General features: G+C 37.8%; 1 protein-coding gene across 4 annotated transcripts in view; it reads left to right on the top strand.

The window, feature by feature from the left end:
* The first annotated feature begins 1096 nt into the window (after nucleotides 1-1096).
* LOC121315023 (1-aminocyclopropane-1-carboxylate synthase-like protein 1) overlaps nucleotides 1097-18358 on the top strand; it is a 20419-nt gene continuing 3157 nt past the window's right edge. Inside the window, exons 1-11 of one of the 4 annotated variants that reach the window (XM_041248879.1) lie at nucleotides 1884-2182; nucleotides 2771-2830; nucleotides 3259-3329; nucleotides 3893-3962; nucleotides 4640-4706; nucleotides 11359-11456; nucleotides 11629-11706; nucleotides 16124-16224; nucleotides 17190-17273; nucleotides 17813-17858; nucleotides 17955-18096. In XM_041248879.1, the coding sequence (XP_041104813.1) occupies nucleotides 2060-2182; nucleotides 2771-2830; nucleotides 3259-3329; nucleotides 3893-3962; nucleotides 4640-4706; nucleotides 11359-11456; nucleotides 11629-11706; nucleotides 16124-16224; nucleotides 17190-17273; nucleotides 17813-17858; nucleotides 17955-18096 (940 nt within the window). In that variant the 5' untranslated portion in view covers nucleotides 1884-2059. Of the gene's footprint in view, nucleotides 1409-1883; nucleotides 2183-2770; nucleotides 2831-3258; nucleotides 3330-3892; nucleotides 3963-4639; nucleotides 4707-11358; nucleotides 11457-11628; nucleotides 11707-16123; nucleotides 16225-17189; nucleotides 17274-17812; nucleotides 17859-17954; nucleotides 18097-18358 lie in introns of those variants that run through there. The other 3 variants (XM_041248878.1, XM_041248881.1, XM_041248880.1) reach the window with 3 other exon arrangements.

Genomic DNA, 18358 nt, shown 5'->3' with positions numbered 1-18358 from the left:
GCAAAATGTACACAATCTAAATATATCTGATTTGAGCTTTTACAAAAAAGATTTATCTGGAAGCATCGTCATTGGTGTAAATGCACAAAATTGTAAAGTTTGTTAATTTAATACATTTTTACCTATTAAATGTTGAAATCAACTACTACCACGTACCCCCTGGAACCCTGGCCGACTAACCTTGTCCGTCTCTGTGCTTCTGATCTTGCTCCTTCAATTATGCAACCACCTGTCCTTGGACTCTGGCTCGGTTCCTGCTGTCCTTAAGCTTGCCCGAGTTACCCCGGTACTCAAAAAACCCTGCCTCGACCCGGCTGACTTATCCAATTTTCGTCCAAACTCTGGAAGGGGCTATAGCCAGTCAGCTGATTAAACATTTCACGGATAACAATATGCTTGAATCCCTACAGTGTGATTTCTGGCCGCATAACAGTACTGAAACTGCTGTGCTCCGGATTGTGAATGATCTCCTGCTTAATGCTGCTGCTGCTGCTGCTCCCTCTGTGCTTGTCCTCCTTGACCTAACAGCCGGTTTTGACACAATAGATCATTAAGAGATGTAAAAAACATGAACACATAACCCCCCCCCCCCCCCCCCCTCCCCCCGTCTTCTTGCCCAGCACCACTGGCTATCGGTAAAATTCAGGATTATTTTCAAAACTCTCCTGCTCACCTACAATGCCCGTCATCACACAGGTCCTGAGTACCTCCTCAACCTGCTGACCCACTATGTCCCTGCCCGCAAGCTGAGGTCGTCCAACTCTGGCCTGCTTGTTATCCCCAAGAAAAATGCACCACACTGGGAGAACGCTTGTTTAGCTTCATGGCTGCGTGACGCTCCCAAAGCCTGAAATCTGCTGTTCGCTGCTGTGTTGCTATTATTTTGTGTATTATGCTACTATGTTAAGTAATATCAAGTATTATGCATTTTTCACTATTGTATTAGGCATTGTTTTTTTGTTTTTTTTTACTGTATATCATGTATTATGCACTTCTCTGTATTTAAAGTATTATGGTGTTATTGCATCTTGTAAAGCGCTTTGTGTTGGTGGTCCACAATGAAAGGCGCGATATAAAATAGATTGATTGAAATCTTTGTGGGTACTGCTTTTAAGCACTGTAGAAAATCAAAAGTTCATAGAATGTTGGGGTTGATGTAAATCAGCCAGATATGAACTGCGCATGACAAAAGCGGTTGAAATCAAACGACATATTTTGAACAGTATTTATAGCAGAAATATGGTTGGTGGGGGTCGCTTTCAAGAGATTGCGGAAGACTTAACGCTATTATTACTGCCTGGCCCGAGAACATGACGTGACTCCGGATCGGTTTCAGCAAGACACAGACGCCTGCCAGAAAACAAACAGCAACTGCGTAGATGACAGGCTGTCCTTGTAACCCTATACGGTATATGAACCAGCATTATAACACTAACACTCTCATTGTCATGCCTTTATTTAGCATACTTGCCAGCATTTGGAAACTGTTCAGCAAGAGGGGAGGGGGTCATACGTATACATGACAAAAGTGTAATAATAGACGTATCCCCTCAAGCGTTCTTACCTTTGTATGCCGGTAAGTTAGTGATGAGCAGTTGTGTGGTTTTCACTAACTCCACTGTTTAGTTGTTTAAATGAACTTGTTTCCACGTGTAAATATCGGACTTTCTTCCTATGCATCGGGACTGTCCTGACCATATAGGGACTGTTGGCATGTATGTATTTAGGACTATGTTCAAGACGTCTTACTCGATTCCACTGAAAGGATGCGACTGCATAACAATATGTTCCTGATACAAATTAAGTTGTACCACGATGCCTTCGGGGATAGTTCAATTGAATCCAGGAGATATGGGAAGTGTTTGTTTATGATGCCATCCTTGCTCTGCAATGAGAAAACCCGTATGGGCATGCGTAGTGCGGTGCGGTGCGGAAATAGTGTGGCCATGCGCAGTACGCAAATTTAGAACAGAGAGGGATCAAAAATTGTGACATTGGTGTCTGTGTAGTCTTTTATTTGGGAGAATATTACTTAAGAAGTCATTTTGGAGCTTGTGTTATGGAGAATACAAGCAGACTGCTGTCGTCCAGAGGGGCCCGTATTGCTGGATATGAAAGTATCCTGGGTAAAGGGTTAGACATGTACGTGAGAGATCCTTACGAGCAAGACACAAACCCCCAGGTAACTTGAAATGAATAGATAAAGCGAATATTGATATGCTAACTATTATATATTCTCGAAGTGTTCGTGTTTCAGAATAATTCATTTTCAAATTGCTGTGTCATTAACCGTAAATCAGATTGTCAATCTGCCCACATCAGGGCACTGTGTGATTTGTTTATACCGGTGTCTACTCTGGCTAAATAACTAGACATTTAAAATATGTATTTCGAAATGAATATACAGTAGACGTGTATTTGAATTTTTTAACCAATTTTAAACATACTGGTCACCCTCACTTGTACTTATAAGTTCCTGTATAGATTAGTAATGGATGACAAGCGTATTTTCATCGGGCACGCAGTATATGCATTTTTATCCCGTTAACTTAAAAAACATAAATTGAGAGTGAGTAAGACATCTGTACACTACGTTACATTAGGTCGACGTAGTTGCTTGTGGATTTTTAATAGTTTTGTAAAAATCCAGTTTTTATGAACATGCCCCTAAGTGCGTAATCTAAAATGTGTTTTACAAAGACGTGTTTGTGTTTATTCACATGTACGATGCACAAAAAGACATATTCATGAATTACGTGTTCTTTTTCAGGGAATCTTAAACTTGGGAACCAGTGAAAACAAGCTATGCTATGATATTATACACGAAAGAGTAAGTGATTGGGTGTTTTCTCCCTTATGTCATCGTGAATGTTGGTATACCAAAACAAAATGCATTTCTCAGTGCAGCTACAGTGGGACTGTTCAAAATAGCTATATTCGTTATTTCGCGTGTGTGTTTAACCTGCAGATAATTGGTTAAATAATAAATGTGTTTTATTTTTAGCAGCTTACTTGCAACCCACTTAACTGACGACAAAAAATAGAGGCTCCTTAATGGCTAGCTCCTGGTGCAGTGTTTGAATAAAAACAGGGTTGCTTTGTCCACTTTTTAAGCAAATCTGTTTATTCTCACAAGTTTATTTCCAGTGATGTATAAAGAGCTACTTTCAAATATCAAATACAAAATATTCCCTGCAATTATTATTATTATTATTATTAGATCAGTCTCCTTAGCTGTTTTATTTTATTTTTTTACAGCTGACAAGACCTGGTGTGAGCTCTCTGGCTCCACACCTCTTGCAGTACTCAAATGTACAGGGCTTAGAAAGGTAAAAATACAACAAGTAGATGTATAGTTTTGTTTTTGCTGAGAACCTTTTTACCCCCTCTAAATTGGCATTTTGGTGAACTTTACTAGTCAGGATGAAATCATTAGGGCATACTGCAGAATTTTCTTTTTTTCTACAGTAAAGGTTTAAATAGTTTAAGTTCAATAGGAACTACATGAATTAGCTGTGTGTTCTACCAAACTACTGTAACCAGTATACAGATGTAAGCCTTTTCTGGTAGTACTTGATAAGTTACATTTTGGTGAAACTGGTAAAAAAAAAAAACAAAAAAAAAAAACACTTTGATAGAATATGGCTGTGACTACACCAGTAGTTGACAGGCTTAATTCTGCTTAGAAGACTTTGTACTTGCATCAATGGCTTTAATGGTCATTTTGACACAGATGCATTTGCTAATGTCAACTGTATGTAATGTAGACTTGAAAATGTATATTTTCTACATTCATTATTGTTTAGTTAGTCCAATAAAATGTATCACATCTCCTTCTCTTTGTCTATCATCTATGGACTGATATGGCTACCATTTCATCTATCAACGACAGCTTCAGAGGAGAAATTGCCAAATTTCTCACAGAATATGCCAGAGCTCAAAATCCATTGGACCCGGAGCATGTAAGAACAAGCTGTGGTTGATTTTCAATGTTCTTGTAGAGTACACACTGTGAAATATTGTAAACACAGTTAGAAACATAATTTAGTAACATTAACCTCCACTAAATTGATCAATTTAACCTAGTTTGGTGTGGCTGGCCAGGCACCTGTCAACTTTTAAATTGTACCTGCAATTTGTTGTGTACAGTAGATTTCTTAGTGTTATAGAAATGAGTTTCTCTCCTCATACTGCATTATCATCTAAATGTGTCACTTACTGGACTTGGAAAACTTTTGTTTATTGATCTGTAGGTAAATTTTACAAAAATATTAAAAAAGGACGAGCAAAGTGGTTTGGGTGGTCTTAATACCCCTAAATTCCATTAGGGACTTTTCTACACATACAGTACTGCCATTGTTCAATAAGCTAAAACTGCAAATCGAGTTTACTTACTTGTCACAATAAACTGAAGGGAGATGGTATCTTATATGGTGACTTTTTTTTTTGTATTGTTAGTTTTGTCTTCTAGAAAAATGTTAGTATTTAGTTCACAGCAATGGTCTAATTAAATATGCAAGACGTTAGCAATATATTTTTGTGTTGCTTTCACAAGGTCAGTATAGGGCTACAGTGAATCAATAATGTTTTATATTTAAGTATTGAATAATGTTTGCATTTATTTCTGTGTTTGGTTTAGATTGTGGTCATGAACGGATGCGGCTCTGTCCTTGCTTCACTCACTGCTGTTTTGTGTGACTCGGAAGGTGTGTAAAACCTGTAAACTAATTAGCAAGGTTATCAGTGGTCCACCTTTTATTGTATTGAAAACTGTTAGGACCAGGGGGGCCAGAGCAGGGGGGGCCAGAGGGGCCATGGTGCCTTGCCATGGCCCCTCACTGTCTGACAAAAAAAACGTGCACAGAGGAAAAAAGGCATTTGTATACAGAGCCGGTCTTAGGCCTGTGCAGCCTATGTGACCTCATAAGGCTGAGCATATTGATTCCCATGGTCTTGAATTTGGATGCTGTCTCGCACCGCACTACTGTCAAAATTTTGTATGCGTATTAGGCTACTGTCGCTTTATGGCGTTCTCCCTCTGGTCCCTGCCCCACACAAACGTGGGTAAACATTTCCTATTAGGCATCGTTGTTGTGTAAACTAATTCATTGTGGTTAAGTAGCAGGGCAGAGAGCCAGTTGACAAACAACCCATACTTTATGTTTTGGGATACTGCATGTCTTTACCCATTACTTGTATTTCTGGAATATACTTATGTGTGTGCATTATAAGTAGGGCTGTATTTTTTTCCCCAGTAAACTAATGCTTAATTGACAGTCTAAAAATAGGTATTTCAAGATATTTTAAAATTAAACGTAATTTTTATTAAAACAGAAAAAAATTGCTTTGTCACATTCAAAGTGATTATACAACAAATGTGACCAAATATTTAAATGCTTACCTGAAAAATAGTACATTGTAAAATATTTTGTTTTTATGTCAAACTTTTAAATAAAGTTATTAAAAAAATGTTGTTTATTGTTCTAAAAGTTCTTATTTAAAACAGGTCAAGTAAAAAAAAAAAAAAAAAAAAAAAAAAAAAAAAAAGTTTCCATTTCAATGTTTTGCCCAAGCAGCAATGCAATTACTAAGGATGGGCACCAATATCGATATTTTGATAATATTGATAACGTTATCGATAACAGTTTCCATATCGCAATATCGTGGGATTAAAAGAAAATCACGTACACTCACAGAGGCATACTTTTTATTTAAAAATACAAACGAGTATAATCAAGTTCATTTTATATTAGTATACAACAAACCCTACACATTTCAATCATGGTCAGTCTCGTAGGCAAACCGCACACACTAAAGTATTATTATTCAACCATTGTATACACTACTTGCACCAAGTGAAGTCCGGTATCTCAGTTTCTGGCGAAGGAGCGGTTTATTTCAAATCCTGTTTACATCTTTTCCTTGCTGCATTGAACAGTTTTTAAATAGTTTTAATGTACTTTTTTTAGTTGAATGCAACTGTGCAAGCGACTCGTATCATGTAGGCATAACCTGTATTCCACATTTAATTTGCAGTTCCCAACACTCTTGTGTGAAATGTACCTACAACCTTCAGTTCGCAAGCGTGTTGTGTTAGTCAGTGTTACACAATTATTTGAGACAAGCAGTATTTTGAAAGATGAAGTCAACCAACTGAGAATTCTCCAGACCTGTTTTGTTTTTGAGATTTTTCGAACCAACATTCATCTTCATCATCCTCATTCTAAGATTTTGAGCTTGAGTTTTGAACATTTTTGGTTTCTTGTGAGTGTAACGCTCATTGTGGTCCCTGTTGGCACAAGGAACCACAGTTTCCTCTATACTGGTCGATGAGAGTAACGCTATTTGTGTTCCCCGCTGGACAAAAAACGGAACATCATTTCTGAGAATTAGCTATGCTGAAGGATAGCCTATATATTTGATAAAAGTAAAACATAAATACATTAATATAAATATTGAAATAAATTAATAGATAGTCATTTATGTATTTATCTTGATATTTATTTATTTTTCGCTATCATATAAACAATGACATTTAATACTGTATGAAACAACTACATATTCAACAGTTATTGTTCAATTGTATATTAGTGAAGATTTTTGTACATAAAGGTCGTCATGCTTTCATATTGTTTTACTTTCAAATTAAAATTTATAGTAATGACTCGGACAGTTGCTTTGTTGCAGGACTTGTCTGTTCACTTTGTCTCGTCTGTCTGTGTTACATGTATTGAAAGGGAATGAGACGGGCCACATCGTTAGTGAATGGGGAGAATGTGTGTTGTTGTTTATGGGGGTTGCAGAGCACAAACGTGTACTGTTTAGTATTGATCTGTACATTCTACTTTGTCCCAAGCATTTGAATAATGCTGCAGACAATGAACATATCCACGTGATGTAAACAATCCAAGTTGAAGTCACATGACCCGAGCAGACTACATACTGTCGTTCTTTTGCAACAACAGAGCATACTTGCTATACCTTCAGTCGCAGGAATTGGAAAGATATAATTTATGATGTGCCAATACTTGGAATTTGTGACCCCTACTGAGCACCACCAGTAAAGAGCACAGTTTGACTTGATTTGACCAAGATTCTTTTTTTCCTTTTAAGAAAACGTACTTGCCGGTACGTGTTAAGAAAAAATAAATGTAATAGTTGCAAAATACAGTACTAATATGATATGAATTATATACAGTATTTCTATGTTTTTTTTAAAAATAAATGTAGTCGTCCCACTTATTTTTTATTATTTTCTCCCCAATTTAGTTGTGTCCAATTATTTTTGGGCTCAGCTCACCGCTACTACCCTTGCGATAGCTCGGGAGCGGCGAAAACGAACACACGCTGTCCTCTGATGCGTGTGCCATCAGCCGACCACTTCTTTTTACACTGCAGACCAACCATGCAGCCACCTCAGCTGAGCAGCCCTGAGCATCTTACAGGCAAGCCTGCAGGCGCCCGGCCAGACCACAGGGGTCACTGGTGCGTGGTGAGCTGAGGACACCCTGGCCAACCTGACCCTCCCTCCCTCCCTCCCTCTGCCTGTCTGTGCTGCCAGAGCTCCAGAGAGAGAGCCCAACATCTCCAGAGTGCCCAGCGCTACTGCCTGAGAAAGAAAATTCGGCGCCGCGGCTGCCGCCAGAGTGCTCTGCTCCTCAGTTGCCATCAGAGACGGTGTCCCACACTTCGGTGAGATTATGCTGCGCTGCTGCCAGTGAGAGACTGCACAGCGACAGAAAGAGTACCTACCGCTGCCCGGAGGAGGCTGTCCTGCACTACCAGAGAGAGAGCCCCGCACCGGCACAACCTCAAAGCAGGAGCCCCAGAGAGAGAGCCCATCATCACCGCCCTAAGGAGGCTGCCCCGCGCCAGGGCTGCAGCACCCAGCCCTAACTAAACAGCAGCCAAGTATCGAGGTTGCTCTTGCGGCTGTGCTAGCTAGCCTCTGCCCCGCAGTGTGGAGGGGGGCAGCAGGCCCAGGAAGCCCGAAGCCCGAACCCAGGAGGGACTGCCACGGAGCCCTGTGATGCAGCCCAGCCACTGAAGTGGTCGTCACATTGAATCGCCCTCAAACGTAACGCCCGGACCCGTCCGTTGCTGTCCTCGGCCCTGGCAACTACACAGGCTGCCACACTGGGACCAGTGTAATGGTGGTTCAATTTGGGACTGCTTGGGACTGAACGCTGGGGGGGACAGGGAGTGGGACTGTTAGTGTTTTGTGTCTGCTGCCTGGGGTGTCACGTGCACAGTGCAGCTGCATGTAGATGGGGTCTGTGTTGGCTGCTCTGTGATTTGTGCTTGGTTCTGCCAATCAGCTTTTGCGCAGGACCGAGGGTCTGAGCGATTGGACCGTGTGTATGTAAATGTACCCCTGTGTATGTGAGCCAATAGGGCTCTGGGTGATCACTAGAGCTGCCTGCGTGTAGCTCGGGGTCGTGTTGTGGTTTTCATGTAGCTGTGTATCTTGGAGCTGTCTACCTGAGCTAAGCCATTTAATAGAGAGCGTCCATTTGCCTGCTGTTCCAACGCTTCAATAAAAATAGCAGTTTTCACTGCTTTAAACTGCATCCTGTGCTATCTCGATTTCTTCCCACTGCGGACCAGATATGCCGCCACTACAATATATAGCAAATTGTTAAGTATATGGAATGTGAATTGAATGCATTGATTACTATTTCTAGTAATCATATAATGGTGTTAATGACAATGAGTTCCAGCATTTAATGGGTCTAACGAGTCTTGCTTTTAATACTCTCTGATGAAGAGAACATCTCGAAACACATCAGCATACCTGTTTTTACTCTTTTTTAATCAATAAAGTATAAATAATTGACAGACTTTTGGGATGTAGACTTTTATAGAGTGGGAGTTGCTGTCTTTTCTCTTTGGCGGTAGCAACATCTAAGAAGTGTTTCTATTTAGCATTTCCTGGGACGAACCACCTTGTGTCTGATTAAATGGACTGAAACATCTCTCTATTGCCGGCATCTATATTTTCTACTATATATATATATTGTTGCGTGGAAACGTGTTAAAAAAACACAGTAATGTATGTCAGTTTAAGAGTGAAGGGGGCAATGTTCCCAGAAAACTTCAGTCAAAGAGGTGGTAATCTTAGAAATGTCCACTAGGGGTCAGGAGGCACTTCAACTTGTCTCTCACAGGGTTAATTAGTTCATTGTAGGAGCAGCTGAAGTTAAGCTGTCTCCAATCTGGTAATCAATGAACATATTTAAAGGGGTTCTTTGTTTGTGCTCCATGTTGGCGAGTAGGAGATGGTTTGGAGACCTGTGTGTCGACTGGGTGAAAGGAGAACAGTTAATTGTGGAAAAGGAGAATTATTTTGTTTGGAAAAGTAACCCTGTAGGACAGTGGTGCACAACTCGGTCCTGGTGTCTAACCTAACTCCACTCGGAGTCTTAACTAAACATAGATTTCCCTGACTGCGATTGGAACGTCTAAGTCGTTTATCCAACAAAACAAAATAAACAGTAAACACACATTGATCGATACTGGTTGCAGTTTCCAAGTGACAAATGTTGTTCCAACTTAAACAGGTTATCTGCTGGCTTGTACTCCTAGGAGTCACAATAAAAGCAGATCCAACTTGCATGAAAAACAAAAGCCAAATTAGCAGAATAAACTGGTGCAACCTTGGCCCCCACCGCTTTGACAGTTGTGCCTATTTGCATTGTGCTGGACAAGGTTGCCCAAATGGCTGGGGACTTTTGATTACTTGGCATTTTTTTCACATTTCTAATGTGTTTTTGTTTCAGATATATATACACACACGTATAACACATTAATGCTTAAACAGTTTTGTAATAAGTAAAACAAAATGCTTTATGGTTGTGTATTAGTAGAATAGTTAGGTAATGCAAAGAACAATAACAAAAACAGAACAGGAATTTTACTCCCTACTGTAAACTATACAGCTGCTCATTCTTCTTCAAGGATTTACAACAGCGGGCTGATTTCTGCTGTCACCTTGTCTTTATTTGACACTACAAACCCATGACAGAAAAAAAAGTTGGATTAGTTTGGAGAGTACTTTTATAAAGTGACTATATGATTAATGTAATTATAATGACACATGAACGGTATATGCTAACTGAAACAGTTTAATAGAACAATGCTGAAACTAATTGCACGTTTTTAAAAAGATACAATTTAAATAAATCGATTTAAACGTAATAACTCCCCTTTATGGTCACAGAGGTAGCTATGTTATTTGCATGCTGCATATGCACCATTAGCCATCTGTTTTGCATTGTTTTGAGATGTGTGCATGCTTCAGCAGTTCATTACTTGCGCTGTTATAATTGTATTTTTAAAATGTGAAATTTCGGTATTATACATGAGATGTACTTTTAAAACATGTAAACCCATCTGTATCTTTAGTGGTTTTGCGAGTCATCATGTACACACTGAGCAGCTGACGATTCAATTGCTTCCAGATTGACTAAAGTCTGTCCGCAGTGAAGTATAGAAATATTTTGGTTTTGAGGTGGCTGATGATGGAATAGTGAAACCATGTCTTTCTACATGGATATAGTTACACAGTAAAATGATCAATTTCCTTTAAGTAATGTATAGCTAGAAATATAGCTTTGAGCTTGTTTTTTTGTCAGATTTAATTCATTTAATTAAGAAATGGTCATGGTTTAACATTGCTAATTACAGTTTTATTAAATGCAGGTAGATTGGAAATAAATAAATTAAACAATAATTAAATGCGCAATTAATGTAGCTTACTTTGGGAAAGCTACGCCTTGAGCACAGTACCTTGGGTCTTAGTTTTTCAGCATAGAAGAATGCAGTGCTCTGCATTGGTTGCCGTCTTTTTTTGCTTACTTGTTCTCTAACCAATACCAGTAAAGGCTTTATTAGTACATTAGCATTACCCCTTCCCTTGGAAGATTACTGAGCATGCGGCTGTATAACAAAACCCTTGTACTATATGTCAACGACAACTTCATTAAGGGAAGCGTTGTAATCTAAATACAGCAATACCAAATGCACTTTGCTCAACAACATGCATGAGACATAATAAACCACTGCTGTAGCACCAGTAGAATAACATTAGCAATAATAATCACAATAACAGGCATTGAAATATTACAATATTACACTTTTAGGAAGGCACCAGCATCGTTAATTTGGACCTTGTGAACTACCAGAAAGCAGCAGTTGATATATAGCGCTGTATTGTAAATATTTGGACATCATCGACTACTGTAACCATTAAAAAAAAAAAGTCAAGAGACAAAGATTGTCAATATAGGCTGTTAAGAGATAATAAAATAGATTTTATAAAATATGCAATTTGAATTGGTGATGTTGTTTTTTCTATAGATGGTTACCTAATCCCAACTCCCTATTATGGGAGTGTATATCCAGATTCATGGCTCTATGGAAAAGTTAGACCAGTACATGTACATCTGGACAGCAAGGCAAGTATATTTATATTAATGTGGTTGTGGTTCTCTCTTACTTTCAGCTTGTTGAGTGTACATGTCTTATATTCATATGTCTTATGTTTTTATATTGTATCGTTTAATTAACATTTAATAACACATGATCCAAAACAGATGTTTCATGGAGTATTTGTCAACTTTCTTTCAGATGTCCAATGGGGAAAGCCAGCCCTTTATGTTGACAGTTAAAAAATTAGAAAATGCCATGACAGAGGCCACAAAGCAGGTACAGTAACCCATCTCTGAATGCTGTGTCCCACTGCTTCACACCTAGTAAAGTTTTATAGATGCTGAACAGAATTTTATTCTGCAGGAACAAAAATTATTTGGGCCCTTTCTTTACGCAAGTTATATTTATTGGTGGGTATTTTATTTAGATGAAGGTGAGAATCAAGTAGATGCCAGCTCCACAACCATTCAAACTGTATTTGCAGAATGATAGATACTTTTTGAAAAGTGTTGGTGGCTTTAAGACTGATCTCTGACTTAAAGAATGTCCCATTGCTGTCGTGATCTTTTAGTTTCCATATAACAAACCACAAGCTTTGAGATATTGGAGTCTATTTAATTGATATAAATAGTGGGTTTCTTCGGGGTTTCACTTTGGAATCAATATTGCAAAACACTTCATTTTCTGCTTAGTAGCAAGAACTATATTGTGTCGGCCGGCAATGTGCTGGGGTTCTGACAGTTCATTGTGTTTGCCCTGCCGCTACTATTTCAGCAGAGATAGTTTGAAGCTGGTTCTCTGGTAGCTTCTTTTTGTCATGTAAAGTTCTCTGTTCATTGTGAAAATGTGACATTCCTCATTAGTGAGTGCGGAGCCAAAGCAAGGGATGTCTAAAAAGGGTGGGGAAATCGCCTTCTCGCACTAAAGACGCACGAATGAATAGAAACAACGTGAAATTCACGGGAGAATTCAAACAACTTGACTAACCTGCATTTCAGTCCTATACCTCAAGTAATCACTCCCAAATTACAAGGGATAATTATTGCATTCTACAAATTGATGCATTTTAAAGAAAAAGCTTACCTCAAGAACTGCTGTTTTAGAACAACAGATGCAATTTCTTTTTGAGAGATCACAAACAGCAATATTCACCTGGTGTGCTGCACACTCATGGGTATAACTTATTTTGAAAGCTGTAATGTTAGAATTCATCAAACGTATAATAAAGTTGCAGAATTAATAAATAAATACCGAGTACTGGCATAAGAGTTGCACAGCACGGATGGCAGAATAAACAGTGTTGTTAATACTTTCCACTAAATTTTTTGAAGAATTGACGAGTTATTACAACCCTGATCCATGCAGAATAAAACCATGTTTTCTAAAGTTTCTAAAGGCAGGAAGAATATTAGACCCACAACATGTTTGTAATTTGGGTAAAACCCCCTCCTGTTAGATTGTATTCCAGGGTTTGATGCTTACTGTAAATCAGAAATGGAGGGATATCAACTATATGGCAAAGAAAACGGTAATGGAATTTCATTTGTCGAATTTTGGAGAATTTTAGAATTTTAGGAGAAACTACCCACTCAATATATCGCGGGTCCAATATAAATCCGCTATATATCGAGGGCCACGATATATAGCGAGAAACCCATAGAAAAACAAACAGGCTAACAAATAAATACTGTACAAGCACTCCCTCATTTTATCAGATGCATCAGGCTCCAATATAAATTCTCTGCGCAACCTGCTTTTTCTAATTTTTTGTATAAAAAGCAGCACACCATTTTAATTCGTTCAGCAGAGGGTAATTGCTTCTCATCAACTTCAGTCTCCAATTAATTTAATTAGTCTTCCTCGCCTTTCTCAAATGCACAAACCTGCTGCATTAAAATAATCCATTCCCAACAACAACATAGGAGGCTTGTTGCTAGGGTGCTGACGTCACTGCCTTGTGGCTTTTGCGAGTGCGTTGCTGCCGCACGTGAACACCTCATTGGCTAAAGTAAAAACCGCTTCAGCAAGTGGATATTTAATTTGCTCTGTGTTATTGTGCAATACGTGTGTATATGATAACAGTACGATATTAATGCTTTGTTTTTAATTGTTTTGCATATTGTTGTTTGTGATGTGTAGTATGAAATAAAACGAACAGTAATTCTAAGTGTCTGTGTATACTGCAGCTAAGGCATACGCAGTTAGACAGTAAAAATGGGGAGCCAACTCCAGGACCGTGATATATCCGAATCAGCAGTGTAGCGATGTAAGGAGGGGTGGGTGTATTTACCAATTTAGCAAGAAAGGCTAACATAATTGGCAGTTGTAACCATTTCTGTGGATGCTGAAAAGTGTTTCTTCATATGGACAACTTTTCACAGAGCAATCCATGAAAAGACCTGGTTAACCAACTGACGTTGCTTAAGTTCAACAGCAAAATATAATACACAAGAACGGAGAATGGAATGTTTTATTTTTCATGCAAACATAAGTAACACATTTGGGCTAAACAACCTTTTGTTTTACATTATGTTCAATGAACAAAACCAAACCAATAAAAACAAAGCAAAGCAAATAATTAAATAAACACTGCTTACATATACTACAGAATCTTTTCAAAGGCCTTGTTTCCAATAAGCGGTTATACTATCTGTAGTGTTTAGGGATTGGCTCCTATAAGTGGGAAATCCGTTAATAAAACATAAATATCTTCTTTGTTGATAAAATGGATCCAGATATCAATAAAATGTAACTCACTTTTTTACGAAATTATTTGCGTAAAAGTGTGCTGGTAAATTTAATTGGAAAATATGCAGTTGGTTCCAAGAAATCTGTTCAAAAAGATAAGTATGGTCTTAACATCAGCTTTCTGCAAGACTTGCAGAATGAGGTTCCAGGTTGCAAAATGCCTGCGTGTATTAGCATCTTCTGAGGAATTTAGTTAAAAAATCTATACTACATATGCTGGCGAGAGCATGGCACGGTCCCTGCGAAATTCGGATTTAGGTATTTAATTAGGTCATTTGAATTTTGAAGTCGAATTTCTCTCCTTGAAAGAAAATAACATGTAAACCCAAATTGCCCAAAATGTACTTCCAAAATAGCATGGCAAAAAGGTGACTTAAAAAGAAAAAAAAATGTGTGTAAACCAAGGCATTGTTTCAAGAATGTAAAATACCATACAATAGGAATATCTCAAGGCTTGAAATGCTTTATATATGGATTTTCATCTGAAGGCTTCATCTGCTCTGAAGGAACTGTCAGATTACATTGTAAAACTGGCAGTGCTTTATTTATGTTGATATCTATTGCACCTACACCTATTCAATTGATCCAAACAGTGGCAGATGTAAATACAGACTTTTACATGCATACCAAAAAAAAATGTTTTAGACTTGCTAAATTTAACCACCCTGCTGCTTATCCCGCGAATTTCACATGGAGCGCATGCAAGTCCAAATTTGTCACTCCTGTGAAAACAGCGTGCAAAATCAGAAAACTGTATTGTAAAAGTGTATGCAGTTTTATTTTTTACTGGCAGATGGCAGCAGTCCCTAAGAAATGTGCTTGACAGACCGGGTCATCTGTATACACACAGCTGAGAGTGACAAATGGATGCCTGTGTATCTACCGAGAATAAAACAAGGAGATTTCTTTATGTATTTGTTGGTGTTACAGGTTGTAAGGAAGAAAGCCTTGTCAGGTTTGGTACTGGTCAAAACGACCTATTTATTTATTGTACCTACACTTCACAGATAATAATTCATATAACAGAGCATACACCCGTGCCTGAAACTGGGGAAGATGGTATATGATGTGATTTGAAAATTTGCAACACAAGTTTTGTGATGTATATGTGCTAGATAAAGACGTTAGCATTGATGAGGGTTTGAAGTGCGCTGCTTTGAAATCTGTCACACAAAATTATTTGAAAAAAGTGATATGTCTGCACAAGTATTATAATACTGCCATTATAAAAAAATTGTATTTATACTTAGATGATGCTGACATTGGGGGGGGGGGGGGGGGGGGGGGTTATTATGTTATGATCCTATATTATGCTACAATTGTAAACACATTGTTATTTTGTTATTTAAGTTCTATTGAAATACTGTATTTCCATTTATCATAATCACAATATAAAAAAGTGTGTATTTAAACACATAGCAAAAATTGTTTTGAAAACTGACCAAATTTGAGGGCTAAGAATGAAACATCTATAAAAAAAAAGAGTATTTTTAAATGGAAATTTGTCAAAATAAATGGGCAGCTGGGTGGTTAAACATGTTAGTTTCATATCTTTAATGTCGTCGTGATGTTTGAGCAAATATGTAGGAGATTAAACATTTATAAACTGTCCATAAAGGATGTCTGCAGTATGTAGAAAGAGAGAGGGGAGGGTGGCCCTCTAGACAGTTATAGAAATACAGTATTTGTTTAGATTGCTAGGCAGATATCCTGTTTCATAGCACTTAAACAGTCAAAGCTACTGTCTGTGTTGTTTTTTGCAGACATCCTTTGTGTGTGGTCTCTTTTGTCTGTTTCATTTTGACACTCATGCATACAGATGTTAAAAATACAATAATGCTTCTGCTGGTTTACAGAAGTAGAGACAACTTGTATAGTTGTTTTTTTTGTTTTTCTTTTAAGGCGTCTTGTTGGCGTCTCCCACTATCAGTGTTTTATTTTTCAGGGCATCAGAGTCAGAGCTTTAATCCTGATCAACCCTCACAATCCATTAGGGGACATTTACCCTGCACACTTACTGAAAGAATGTCTAGACTTTGCATACAGGTTTGAGTCCCTACATGATTGGTGTGGGCTGCCATTTTCCATAATACAGTTTAAGAAAATAAACATTACTTTGGTAATTTCCTGGGCACTCACTGCTAGAATTGAGCTGATTATTTACCTAAACAGATTATTAGACACTATGAGGCTGCTTTGGGATAAATTGACAGCAACCCTGTGGAAGTGCTGTATCATACAAAACAATGTGTTACCTATTATTGGAGGTAATCAAATAATACAAAAATCAAGCCTTCTGAACATATTCTACTTAATAAAAAGATTTTTTTTTTTTTTTTAACTTTAAATTGGTCTAATTAGTGATTGAGCAATAAAAGAAAATATTTCAGTTTTGGCTATAATGGAGTATTGCCTCTGTCATGCACGCCTCGAAGTTGCCACACTGTGCGATAATTCTGTTTCTAGTGAAAATCCTAAACTTCCACAATAAAAAATGCCTACTTGTAATTGGTAAAATGTATATGAAAAACCAATAGAAATAATTATTTGTAGATTAGACTCATTAGGATGTAGATTTGGTGAAATAACATAAATGGGCACCCAGAAAATAATGAAAGTCTAGTAATTTCAGATTCTGTTTTATAGAAAAAAGTAGGTTACCATAAGTAAAGTGGGTTTTACTAACGCGCTACAGATGTAGTTTCTTGGAAATATAATGCTAGATAGGGGGGAATCCATGTATTTTAAATACCAGAACCTTTCAGTAAACGTTGGTGTTTTGGATTGGGTGGAAAGTATGTTTAGATTTATTGTTGTTTTTGGGTATGGGTCTCGCTGATTTAACAAAGCACCTCATGGATTAGGGGATTATAGACGGTGCACAGAATCCAGTATAAATATCTGAATAGTGACTAGACAATGAAAGACGGTTCACCCCATCAGCTGCTGCATGGATGTGTTAGTGATCATGTTTATTCTTTTTCTAAGTGTTTCTTTCTATCGGCATGTAGATATGGACTGCATGTAATCGTTGATGAAATTTACATGCTGTCAGTGTATGACGGCACCTTCACCAGTGTTCACAGCTTAGACAGGTAAAATAAAACTCTGTATTACGCCGTATTTTGTTAGAGTTGATGTTATTTATTCCTGTTTCATTGATTACCCGGGGCCTACCCTACCACAAATACTGGATAAGCTTGTGCTTTAAATAAAGAAATCAATAAATAAATAAAAAATGTAGTCAAACTTCTGTAGTTGAATGTATTACATTTCTTCTAGTATTTCTATATGCACCAAAAACACAGAAATGTGACATCTAGACCTCATACTTGGCACAATTTGTAATGTAATTTAGTAGTGCCATTCTAAACATAAGTATACCAAGTCATGGAAAAAAAATCCTGTATTGAAACAAAATCAACAAAATGCTTGTGACTGTAACGGAAAATTGAATACTGAGGTTAAAATAACCTGTCCTTTTAATTAATATATAGGCGTTTTTGTATTTGTCCTTGTGCCACCTGATTGACATATTTTTAGGTTGGAGTTAAATTATTTATTTTGTAGAACTTGCATGCCACTACTACCATGTTACTATTTTAAACCCCCACTTTACTGTGTGTGTTTACAGATTGCCTGACCCAGAAAGAACACACATTATATGGGGATTTAGTAAAGTAAGTATGATTCAGGCAGTTCCTGAAGAATCCGTACTGTTAAGATCAAGGATCCAGATGTGCTGTAGGTGGATTGAACTTCTCCTTGCCTTCTAGGATTTTGCCATGTGTGGAGTTCGAGTCGGAACCGTGTACACCCAGAGCCAGGAAGTTCGAAAGGCACTTAATCGGCTAGCCTGTTTCCATGCTTGCGCTGGCCCAGTGCAGCAGGTTCTTAGTCATCTGATCTTGGACCAAGGTAAACACTAGCAGCTGCTATGTGACTTAGGTATTCTGGAATGAAAACTGTGCACATTTATACAAATAAATAAAATTTTAAAAATTATTTCAAGCGTGGTGGTACAATTTGTCTCATCAATGATTTTTATGAGATGTAAAGCTCAGCAACCGGATAAGGTTTTTTATTTAATTATGGTAAATTTAAAACTCCCAGAATTACCAATCAAGTGGTACTGTTATTATTCCAATGATGATAAAATATATACATTGACTACTGCAAA

This window comes from Polyodon spathula, chromosome 4 (assembly GCF_017654505.1).
Source record: "Polyodon spathula isolate WHYD16114869_AA chromosome 4, ASM1765450v1, whole genome shotgun sequence".
NCBI classification, from domain to species: Eukaryota; Metazoa; Chordata; class Actinopteri; order Acipenseriformes; family Polyodontidae; genus Polyodon; species Polyodon spathula.
This window is presented reverse-complemented; position numbering and strand designations above follow the sequence as displayed.